General features: G+C 44.1%; 1 protein-coding gene across 5 annotated transcripts in view; it reads right to left on the bottom strand.

Moving 5' to 3' along the window:
* LOC138627169 (spectrin beta chain, non-erythrocytic 1-like) overlaps positions 1–12,500 on the bottom strand; it is an 88,805-nt gene that overhangs the window by 43,213 nt on the left and 33,092 nt on the right. The window contains exons 1-2 of one of the 5 annotated variants that reach the window (XM_069709320.1): positions 8,410–8,954; positions 8,162–8,364 (exon numbers count right to left, since the gene is read on the bottom strand). The exons of 2 other annotated variants lie outside the window; for them this stretch is intronic. In XM_069709320.1, coding sequence (XP_069565421.1) covers positions 8,162–8,364; positions 8,410–8,474 — 268 coding nt within the window. In that variant the 5' untranslated portion in view covers positions 8,475–8,954. Of the gene's footprint in view, positions 1–8,161; positions 8,956–12,500 lie in introns of those variants that run through there. 2 more of the 5 variants (XM_069709318.1, XM_069709319.1) reach the window with 2 other exon arrangements.

The following is a 12,500-nucleotide window of genomic DNA, read 5'->3' as shown; positions in this document are numbered from 1 at the left end:
CTGAAAACCACGACGCCCAATTTTTTTTTTGTTAAAAAGGCAAAAGAAAAACATGAATGATGTTTGAAAACAGTTAATTAAATGCCAGACTTATTATTCAAATGTCAGAAAATTATCTGAAAACTAACAATTAATTGCCCAAAATTTGTATTTCAAAAAAACATTAATAAATGTTAGTTAAATGTCAATTTTCTTTTACTAAGTGTCCAAGCAATTTCTGAAAAACATGAATTAAATGTCAAAAAATTATTAATTTTTTTAAATGGCCAAATAAACATGAGCGAAATGTTTGAAAAAAAAATTAATTAAAATGTAAAAAGAAATAACTAAAACGCTATGAAATGACCGTAAAAAAGTTTTACTGAAAAACCACGAATAAAATGCCCCAAAAATGTTTTTAACAAAAGTTTGGAAAACATGAATAAAATGTCTTATAATGTTGTCTGAGGAAGAGGAGGGAGAGGGGGAGGAAGATCTTCGACTGTGGAGCGTTCAACACATCTTAACATGTGTTTCCACTAACAGACTCAGAGTCTCTGACACACATCAGACCTCCATTCAGGTCTGTTCTCTTTCCACATCCAACTATTCACTATGGGACACACACACACACACACACACACACACACACACACACACACACACACACACTCACACACACACACACACACACACACACACACACACACACACACACACACACACACACACACACACACACACACACACACACACACACACACACACACACACACACACACACACACACACACACACACACACACACACACACACACACACACACACACACAGGATCACATAACCTTATCACAATACACACTTCCAGTTGGGTAATTCCAGGATTGCAGCATTCCTGGTGTCCCTGAGGACGAAGCGGTTACTGAGTCTGCAGGAGGAAAACACCTCGATGGTGTTCACGTTCACAGAGAGCAGAGCTGGAGCTGCTGCACGTGACAGATAATCAATCAAGCTATAATCAATCGACTGTTTGAGTCCCAACTTTATTTAATGTTTAAATTTAACTCCACACCACAAGAACCACAAGATCAAACTGTTCGTAGTCTTCACGTCTTAGAGTGTAGTACCACTGAGGACCACTAGGGGCTATCTCCATCAGTAGTACCACTGAGGACCACTAGGGACTGTCGCCATAGACTCCATCTGTTCAGCTCATGCATCCCTTCAGCTCTTTTTTTGGCTTATTATTGCTTATAATTTCTTTAAAGTTTTGTCTTTGGATTTGTTTATATTTTATTATTATGGTCTAATTTCTTTATATTCTTTCTGATGTGTTTTCATCTGTCTGAAATAAGCTGTTTAAATGTGCTGCATAAATAAGGAATACTATTTGACTGAATATAACAGCTGTAAACACTGAAGCTGCTGAATGAATCCTCAGACATGATAAACAATCATTCTGCCAGCGGACACATTTCAATGTTTCACAGTCATAAGAAGAGAAAAACCTGCATCACAGGTTTCCTAAAAATAAAATCTGATCCTGTTAAAGAGTGGAGACGAACGTCAGAGTGGATCTGCGGAGAGGACGACAGAGAACCATTCCCTGAAAGAAAAGAGGAGCATCACAGGGAGGCTGGCAGCCAATCACAGGACACAACACCGAGCCTGTCATCCAATCACTGACCTCTGCTCCGGCCGGAAACATGAGCGTCTAAATGAATGGAAGTGAATGGGACACACACACACACCGAGTCAGTGTGTTGCCAGCCAGGATGAAGAACAAGAGGACTATTGAGAGCCGAACACACTGACTGACTGATGAGCGGCCGGTTCAACCGACTGCCGCCGTACGTCCTGCTGACTCGGGTCAAATTATCTGGGTCACTTTCAGAAAATATCTACACGTCACAACGACTAAATAAGAGCTGGTGAGCTTCCAACTAACAGGATGTTTGATGATGCAAGAAGACGCTCACTCATTAAAGACACATTCTTCAACCGCCAGTGTGTTCCTGAGCCCATGCAGTGATTTCCACAACAGAATCAGGGCTGCTTTTTTGTGTGCGTCAAAAAATGCTGTAAATGCTCAACAGACTCTTGAAAGTCTTCAGAAAGTCTAACGGCGATGAAGCGACAAGCCGGGCGAGGCGTTCTGATGACATCATGTTTCAAGAGGGGCGGAGCTTCACTGTTCAAGACCGAATTCGTCCCCTAGAGTCAGACTGTCAACACCGAGTTCCACCGGGACCTTCTGTTAAGCGTTAATAAAAAGACTAAAACGTGAATGTTCACACAGCGAGATGATTTAATGGAACACGCTGCAGCTCGTCTCCGAATTCATTCAGAAGTCGGCCTCCTTTTCTTTCTCTTTCTGTTCTCACCAATGTGTCAGTCACATCCAGTGTTTGTTTTCAGGCTGAAGCTGTGATGAAATGTCTGATTTAAAGAGAGAGACCAGGAACTGCAGAAGTTTCTGAACAACAGCGGCTGAGCTCTGAGCTGCAGCGCACAAATACTGCTGACATTTTACTGGCAACACAAACTGACGAGTCCGGCAGTTGCAGAAATGCTTATCAAAGATAAGATTCACTCAGGCTGCAGGTGCGTCACTCGGATCAGGATCAATCCGAGTTCAGTTCAAGTTAATCCTAATCCAAACTCAGAAGGTGAAGTCAGTCAAACTCGGAAGAAATGGCGAAATATTCAAGGGTTTTTCAACTCCCATTTCCCGTCCTGTTACCATGGAGACCTTATTAGCCTTATATTAAAGTTCAACGTCTATTAAAAATATGCAGAATTAGCCGTAATCAGCTCCTGTTTGCGATGTGCTGATTCACGTACAGACAAATATCACTGGATCACCGCGACACTGAACAATCCGAAAAACGTGCGAATTCTCAGGCAGCTTCTGCAGCTGTGAGGAGAGTCTTTGTCCTGTTGTTTCCTCAGGACATTTCAGCACAATGTGTGATGCAATGATCTCTGGATTTGTGTCAAACTGTGACACACACACACACACACACACACACACACACACACACACACACACACACAAACTCAGGTCAAACCACAGATGTCATTAAAGATCTGTCAGGAAGTAAATCAGCGTCTCTTCATTACAGCGAGCGTGTTAACTTCAGCGTCTGCAGCCTAACTTGCATTCCTCAGCGATGAGACGAAGCGAGTGTCACCGCGGTGATAATGAAACAGACGCATCGTTATCTAATAAAGGCCCGTTTCCACTAAAACCTTATTTACTGTTTGTTTTTTTTAATGGTGGCGCAATTTTTCAAACGTCAGCAGTGACAAAGTTTTGAGTAAAACGCTATATAAGACTATATTTAGATAAAACTATATTTAAGACCTTTCAAGACCTGCAGAAAGTCTTCTACAGTTTAAAAATAATTTAAATTAAGATAGAAAATAATGATCAGAAAAATCGTTAAGCTGCTTTTTTAGCAGTTTATTAAATAAAAACATCTGAACTGCAGCAATAAACTGATCTGATCTCAGCGGTTTGAGTGAACTTCTTTTTTAAGACACACTTATCACACTTTATCGTTTATTTTTAGCTTTAACTCCATCGTGTTGTTTTCTCTCTCTGGGCACACACATAAGCCCCGCCCCCCTCTCTGTGCTGTTGTGAGCATGCTCAGTGGGGCGTTCCCATCAAAGAGCTCCTTTCATCCTGCAGATCTGCGTGTGTCAAAGCAGAGAACTTTCCCTCAGACCGTCTGAAACCTCTTCCTGGTGTCGCCTCCAACACGCTGATGAAACACCAGCGCTTCCTCGTCGACTCAGCGTTTCAGGAAGTTTCACGAAGGCAAATCAAAAGAACGTCAACCAGGAAACGCGACACAATGAGCTTCCAGACTTTCTGAGAAAATGTTCTGGTTTCAACACGTGATACAAAAGAAGAAAAAGTTCCCGCAACAGTAAAAACAACATTCAGAGACGTTGAACTCTTTTACAAAAACATACTCAGTTTTAACTTCCTTACAAAAATAAGAATTATGAATAATCAGTCGCTCTCGATCAGCGAGTCAATAATCTCCGATCGATCGGTTTGACCTGATAATAAGAAGCTTCTTCCGTTCAGCGACTTCCTGTTTCTGTTTCTGATGTTTATCCGACGTTAAGAAACTGAATTAATTTACAATCATCTGAAAACGGAGCGAGAGGAAGACGTTCAGAGCTTGCGTTCAAGTAGTAAAAAATACTGTTGCTGGGCAACGTTGAGGGCGTCTAGAAGCCACGGAGGCTAGCAGTTTAAGGACACCGTTCACGTGGACTATAAATATGACCGCATTTGAACGCAGCATCCGCCTGCCGTTTTTCCTGCTGAGTCACGTGGACGCCGCATGCCAACGAGCAAACAAAAAGGATGAGACCGTAACCGTGGTAACCACACACAACAATGATAGCAACAGCTGCGCGTAGAAACTAGAGTAACTAAAACACTGGAAATTAAAGAAGACATCGTATTAAAGTGACGTTTTATGTTTTTTTTTTAACATTTTAATGTTAACGAGCATCTTATAGATATTTAATAAACATGTTGAAATCAGGAGACTTCAAGCTAAAAAGGATTCGGAGTTTATCTTTCTGAACTGAACACCAACGACGGAGGATGATGGAGGAGGAGGAGGAGCATCCATGTCTCCTCCCGCCTTTGTGTGAATTTGATCAGACGGCTGAAGCTTCCTTTAATTTCCCTAAGAGGGTGGAGGGTGGGTGGGTGGGGGAGTGGGGGCAGGGGGTGGATGATAGACACCCTGCAGAAGCTCATGAAACATGGATGAGGAGGACGAGGTGTTTTCTTTCTCTTTAAGGAGGGCTGACTATGAGGTTTGGATGTAAGACACCCCTCCCCACCCACCCACCCCTTACCTCCTCCGTTAATCCTCTGCTGTGATTGGCTGGCTCGGGACAACAGAGGAGGAGAGGGGCATGGTGGGAACACAGAGGGGGGGTGATGGGCCTTGTTTTGTGTGTCCATGCAGTTGGATGTGAAAGGAGGCGGGGCCGATCGGTTTCACACCTAAATTCATATTAATGACATGAAGCCTGTAAGCACCGCCCACTTTGGATTTCAAAACAAAGGATTGGAGGCTTCTATTGATTGGCAGGTGGTCTTGGATCAGATACAGGGTGTTTGTGATGCTTCAGGTCTGAAATTTGACCTCAGTTTGTCTGAATTAAACATCATTTATATATCCATCTATCAATCTACCCATCATTCCCTCTGCTTATCCACCGATCTGTTTTCTGCCGACGTGCCTCTGAGCAGCTTCACGTCTTAAAACTTGTGTTTTACGAGTTTTTTTAATACATTTTTTATAAAAGTTAAAGCGTCGAGCGTTTCTCTCCCTGTCAGTCGGCCTCTAACAGACCGCTGCTGTCTGTAAAAACCTCCCATGAGGCAGTTCAGCAGGTCATGTGATGACCCTTCAGGCTCCTCCCCCCTCACATCTCTGCAGGGCGATAATCACTGACAGCATCCACATTCATTAACCCGCCGGGAATCGAACCGGCGCTCGGCTGCTCCAAGCTCATATCCTCTCAACACTTCCTGTTTATCTGTTTCTCATTGATTTGAGGTTGATTTGTTCAAACTGGAGATAAAAACCTGACCTTAAAAAGACTTTTAACAACTTCATGTAGAGGTTGGACGTCCAAGAGAACTTTTCCTGAAAGTTTTGAAAGGTGTTCAAGAATAAAAATACACCTCAGCAGGACGTAAACTCAAAACTGAATCTAGATAGAAATGCAGCATAAAAAAAGACTTCCAGGTCACAGAGGAAGAAAAATGTCTGATTGAAGTGATAAACAAGAAAAAATAAATCATCATAGAATCAGAAATGTGTATTTTCTCCTTCGCAAACAACAACGGCTGCTGTAAACATCCATAAAAACCTTCCGTCAGGTCAACCTGCCCGAGATTCAAGCTGAAGCTCATCGAGACACAATTTAAGGCAAATTTATAACAAACCAGGTTTACAGAAAGTGGTCGATCAATGAGTTCGGAGAGTTCCTGAACGCAGCACGGTGACGCACACGGAGCAGCAGGAAGCAACGACATTCACGAGGAAATATTCAAAGTGTCGCCTTGATCAACATCAGACACACCCGTTAACAGCCGAGTGTTCCTGAGCCCATGCAGTGATTTCCACGACAGAATCGGGGCTGTTTTTGGGGGGTTTTGTGCATCAAACTCTGTAAATGTTCAACAGTGACTCTTGAAAGTCTTCAGAAAGTCAGACGGCGATGAAGCGACGAGCCGGGCGAGCTGTTCTGATGACATCACATTTCAAGAGGGGCGGAGCTTCATCGTCCTAGACCGGAGAAGAAGACGCGTCAGGTCAGGAGACACCAGCTGGGTTTTCTTTGTGTCACCGTCAGTTCGTCCCCCAGAGTCAGACTGTGAACACCGAGTTCCACCGGGACCTTCTGAGGGTAAAAACATTCGCTGCGAACCACCTGAACTGTGGCGCCATGGCAACGGGGTTCTCCAACATGACAACACGGCACAATCGTAGCTCCTCCTCGCTGGATTTAACTCCCGGCGACTTCTTTCTGTTCCCCAAAATGACGTTCAAGCAAAAGAGTCGCTGTTTTACATTTAAGACGAATCTCAGACGGTGTTGGACCGAAGCGGACGTCCAAACATCTGAGGAGCGCCGCGCCGCTGCACAACAGGACGACTCTGAGGAAGATGGATATTTAAATCTGGTCCAGTTTTTGGTTGTTTGAAGTGCCGTCTCTCTGGTTGCAGCTCGTATGGAGCAAAAGAGGAAAGTTTAAAGATGGTGTTTACGTCATGTACGTTGAAGACATATTTCTATGGAGGATTATTTTCTCCCTGATGAGAGATAAAACGGGTTTTTTTTAATAATTTTTTTAATAATTTATTAATTTCAGAAGGCATTCAGTATATTTCCTTTTACCTTCTAATCTCAGGACGGATTATTTTCTCTTTTTAAAAGTGAAATCAGTTCTTTTGTAACAGCCCATCGGACCTCCTTCACCCGGCCTGGAGACCGAAGCTTCTTTAAAAGGAGCCTGAAGGTTTCAGCGGGTCGATGCGGTTATAAAGAGGCTCCATCAGCCTTCAGATAAACTCAGGCTGCTAATTTTACACTGAAAATGATCTGAACTTTACTGGAAAAGCTTTTTTAGAATATTAGAGCTTTAATCCAGGAGGTTTACAGGAAGCTGCAGGCATTTAAAAAGCAAATTTCAAAGTAAAACTTAGATCAGATATAAGTCTGATTGATATATATTTAGTATTTTTAAACTATCGGGCAGCACCAGGAGGTTTTAAACCTTCACTTCTTTACCTTCATCTTTAGACTTCATACAGCTCTTAAAGACTTAAAAAAAATTACATTTAATTTAATTTTAACATTATGTTAAATGTTTAGAAGTAAACTTGACAGTCAGAAAGTGTTTTAATGACTTTTTAATGGAGTAAAACTGATTGTGATTGAGGTTTAATAATGAAAATCAAGAGAAAGTGAAAAGTCAGAATAATTCTGGAGCATTAATTTAAGAAAACAGTTAATTTACCTGAAAAGCAACGTTCAGATTCTCTGACGTCGATGTGATGCTGATTAATAAGTGAAGCATGTTGGTGAATCAGTGTCCGACATTAATAACTCACTCATTCACTGAAGCATGACAACGTGAAAACATTCCTGAGCTGTCCTACACCCCCCCCCCCGCTGAGGAAGAGGAGGAGGAGAGCCTTCCTCCCTCCACACATCACACACACCTGAGAGAATGTGGGAGCAGCTCAGCTGTCCGCTGCCCTTCAGCAAGGCAGCAGCAGGTCGGTGTTAAAGCATCGGCCTGATTTCACCGTTTAACACCGCAGAGGTTCAACAGGAAGTCAAACTGTGACCGACAAAACTTCCAAAGGAATTAAACTTCTACACGAGTTCATTTATCATCTTTAGACAAATAAATATAAAAGTATTCAGTTTGTCTGAAGTTTGTTTGTCTCTTCTTTCAGTTTCACTTTGCGGTTCTGAAGTGTTTCTAGGAACAAACTCGTCTCCTGTTTCACTCCTTCTGGTGCGAGAATGTAAATGAGGAAGAAACTAAATCCCAGAACCAGAACCGGAACTAGAACTACAACCAGAACTAGAACCAGAACCCGGCGGGGCCTCCGTCTTACCTTGCAGCTGTTTGAAGCGCCCCTCCAGCTGGTTGTAGTTGAACCCGGGGCCGGGGCTGGGCCCCCTGATGGGGCTGAGATTGGGGCTCGGGCTCGGTCCCCGGCCGGGACTGGTGGCGTGGGATGGGCCGGGCCCGCCGTAGGACGGGGACAAGGGGCCGCCGAAGTCCGAGATGGGGGAAAGGGGCCCGGGAGAGAGGGGCCTGGGAGAGAGGGGCCCGGATGAGAGGGGCCCGGGAGAGAGGGGCCCGGGAGAGAGGGGCCCGGATGAGAGGGGCCCGGGGAGCCCGCTGGTGGCGCTCTGGAGCTCCATGACAGAAGGACGCTGAGGGGAGATTCAGAGACTAATCCACAGAGACATAGAGGGGGGGGACGTCCTCAGAGAAATGTCCCGTCTCCCAGGTAACCACACAAGTCCTGATGAGTCGTCCACGGGTCCAACAGGAAGACGTCCGGGACGAGAAACAAACACTCAAGTTTTTAAAAGACAGCAGAAATAATCCGTCCCAGCTTCAAGAGGAAGAATCCTTCTTCTAGTTCCTGAGAGGACAAGAGCTGCAGAGTTCCTCTGTCTGTTTGTCTCTCTGTCTGTCTCTCTGTCTGTCTCTCTGTCTGTCTGTCTGTCTGTGTTTCAGCAGGAATCGCTGGCTCAGCAGACTCAAGGTGGAGGCAGCATCGTGCTTCTGTTCCTCCTTCATCCATCTGTCAGAGTCCTCAGTGTTCACACCTTCCCTCCCTCGGGAACCCTCCCATCCTCCACCCGAACACACGACCAGCCACGCAGGGGAGAGCCGTCCGGAGCAGCCCGATGAAGAGGAGGAAGAAGAGGAGGTGGAGAATGAAAGCGTGGGTTTGTCCTCCGCTGAGCAGCAGCAGCTCTCAGACACTGAAAACACCTTTCAGACGGGAGGCCGAGCGGAGGGGGGAGGGGCCGCATGCCGGGGGCAGCCGCTCCTCCCAGCGGCCAATCGCGTGCCTCGCTTTCAGAGGTGATGTCATGTGCTCATTAGCATAAGGGGCGGGGCGGAGGGAGAAACGGGAGGAGAGAAGGTGTGGGCTCACACTGAACATTAAACCTGACTGAAAGATCATCTGTTTGTTCTGAAAAATGAGTTTTAATATGAATATAAAGCAGATAAATATCAAGATGAAGAGATTTTTAAGATAATTCTGATATTTGAGCTGCAAAATAAAAAACTTTTTATAAGTTCAATGGTGAAAAACTTTTTCTGTCAAGTTTAATTATTTTTATTTGTAATTTCTTCTTTTTATTTGTATTTGTTTGATATAAAATTTCAGAAAAAGTTTTATAAAAGTGAGGAATAAAAGGGCAAACTGTTACTGAGCCTCTAAAAACCTGCTTCAAGTGTTTAAATCCTGATATTCTTCCTTTCTGACTTCTAGTAAATATGGTAAAGTGAATATTTGACCAGCTTTAAACCAACTTCATGTTCTTCATGTAAATTCTGTTCTTCAGTGCGTTTCAGTTCTGTTTTGTTCCACTGGATGATTCTGGTTTTATCTTCACGGTTCATTACCAGTAACAATGAGTCAAACTGTGAAACTATGGAGGAGGTTTTTATACTCTGCAGCTGCTGGATGACATTTTGAGATGTTGTTGTTTTTGTCCACATGAAAACGGGTTAAATTTCTAAATGCATGAAAACTTAAAATTAAAAAAAAAAAAAAAAAGGCCTCTAGAGGTTTTTACTAAATCATGACGTCAAACAAACTTCAGGCTGCTTTCATACCGACCTTGTTTGCTTGCAGACTTTTGTAAAGCGAATGTATTTAAATTTTTTGGGGTAAAATACACCAGAAGAGGTGTTTCTCAGTCCGGATCAAACCGAACAACGGTTCTGACAGGAAGTCGAGACAGCGTGTCGTCGCTCAGTAAACAACAGAAGAAGAAAAATTAACCGGAAAAGGTGAAACAATGAGCCTCAGCAGCACAGAGAGAGAAGATCTAACGATGACCAAATCTTACAAATATACATAAAAATGCTGAAATATGAATTTATTTCCAGAGAGGAAAATAACTGCAAGTCAAACCGTCATGATAGAGATGATATAGAGGCAGCGACCTACCAAACCAACCAATCACAGTCCAGAGAAGGAGCCGACGCCCACTCAGGTGATGACAACAGGACGTAGTGAAGTCAAACAAACTTCTTTAAAGCGTTCGCAAACAAAAACTGCAAAATGAAACCAAAACCATCATTTTTTAGAAATGAACACAAACGACAAGCTGCAAGTTAGACCGAACTTTTTCTAACATGCGTGTTTATATACGTGAAACAGTTATTCAGAGACACGTTAAAAACGTATTTACGTCCAGCTGAGGTGGAAACAGACAAAAACACGACATTCATCCTCATAAATACGTGAAATGTCAGATTTATAGTTTCTGCAGATTTTTCTCAGAAACATTTCTGTGTAAATGTTGCACGTGATTCATTACTCTCTTTATAAATCTCTTAAACAAACTAATGGAGCTGTAAAACTCTGTAACACCTGAGACGTCGGCAGGTAAAAGTCACATGGTGATGAAGATGAAGAATGTTTTCTAGAACAAACATGTCGGACCTCCAGATGCTGAAACTAAGAAACAGAACCACGACATCATGTGAGATCTAATTCATCCTCACACACAGAGCTGTGTGTGTGTGTGTGTGTGTGTGTGTGTGTGTGTGTGTGTGTGTGTGTGTGTGTGTGTGTGTGTGTGTGTGTGTGTGAGTGACATCCAAACATCCTGAGAGAAACCTCAGCTCTAATATTAGACTCTGTTGTGGAGATGTTCTTCCTGTCTGAGTCCTGCCAGCACTTCCTGTTTGATCCGGCTGTCCATCAACACACACACACACACACACACACACACACACACACACACACACACACACACACACACACACACACACACACACACACACACACAGCCTGCAGGAAACACTGCCGGTTTGGAAGAAGGAGCTTCACTTCCTGCAGTTTCCAGCCTCCACACAAGAGAAACATCGTTGGGGGTGGGGGGGGGGGGTCAAAGGTCAAAGATCAGAGCGCAGAGACAATACCTGGAACAAATAATCGTGCAACCGTTTAACCGCGAGTGACACACAAGGAGCTATAAAACGCCCCCGTTTCACCATCAGGATGTCAGAGGGAGGGGTCAAAGGTCACCGCAGCACAAAGACACATTAGTCCTTATATCAAAAATCCATACACGACCTTTGACCTTCTACAAAACACAGCGTCACACTTAGCTCTCAGGTGAGACTGAAGTAGGGCAAAGGTCACGCAGACCAGACGAGGATCTAAATCCGTTTTAAAGTCGATTTTAAGAGTCGTTCTGTTATTTTTAAGCAAAATTGTTAAATTATCTTCAAACTTCAGAGCTAAAATCATATTTCAGTGTCCAGCGAGGATCCGATCAGCAGGCTGTCCGTCATCTAAACCAGGTTTCTAATTTGCATGCTTCATTTAAAAATATGACCAAACCTTCAAAATAGAAGCAGAAAAAAAACACCTTTTATTTGTGGTATTTTTAAAAAGTATTTTTTCAGTATGTTTGAAAATGTTTACAGAAAGTTGACCAGCAGGAACCAGTCAGTGGAGTCAGATACCACGAAGAACTAGAAGCAGCTTCAGCGGGTCGGAGGTCGGGGGTCAGGGGTCGGGGTAAACAGGCAGCAGATGGAGCAGCTGGGTTTGGGTTTTAGGGTTCTTTTATTTTCTGTACATGACAGAGCCGGTCTGTCCCGCTGCTGCCGGCTCCCCACCCCCCTCCTCCCCACCCCTCCCCCCCACCGTCAGCCGGCCTCCTCGTGGCTCGGCCCCTCAGGGCGGCCCCCGCCGAAGAACCAAACGCACCATTCATGCCGCGCTCTTCTTGCTCCGCTTCTTCGCCCTGCTGCAGCCGCTGGTGCTGCGTTCAGGGTTCAAACCGGTTGTCGGTGCAGCGGTGAATTTCACACGGACACGCCGCCTCACAAAGACATTCCTGTGAGGTCATCGCGGACGACATGTTGGAGAAGATGAAACGACTTCGTCGTTCATCGTCAGTTTACGGAGTAAAACTTTGATTCAGTCTTTTGTGTTTTGCTCTTTGAAAACATACGGAACATATTTCCTGAGCTCCCCTGAACGCATCATTATTTAACTGGAGTGAATCTGAGTATTTTTGGAGTCATAAGTCCGTCTGAAGTCCCACCTATGGGCCGCAGGGTTGTTAAACAGAGAGAGGGAGGTGGGCGGGACTCTGGATGCGTTTGATTGACACCTGAGGAGTCAGACTAAACTTCTCCGCTCGTGTTTCAGCTGACGTGTTCTTACCAGCATAATAATA

This window comes from Brachyistius frenatus, unplaced genomic scaffold (genome assembly GCF_029030835.1).
Source record: "Brachyistius frenatus isolate BFR_SWC_R1_liver_20210118 unplaced genomic scaffold, ASM2903083v1 Contig_82, whole genome shotgun sequence".
NCBI lineage: Eukaryota > Metazoa > Chordata > Actinopteri > Embiotocidae > Brachyistius > Brachyistius frenatus.
Note: the sequence above shows the minus strand (reverse complement) of the source record. Positions and strands in the feature narration are given on the sequence as shown.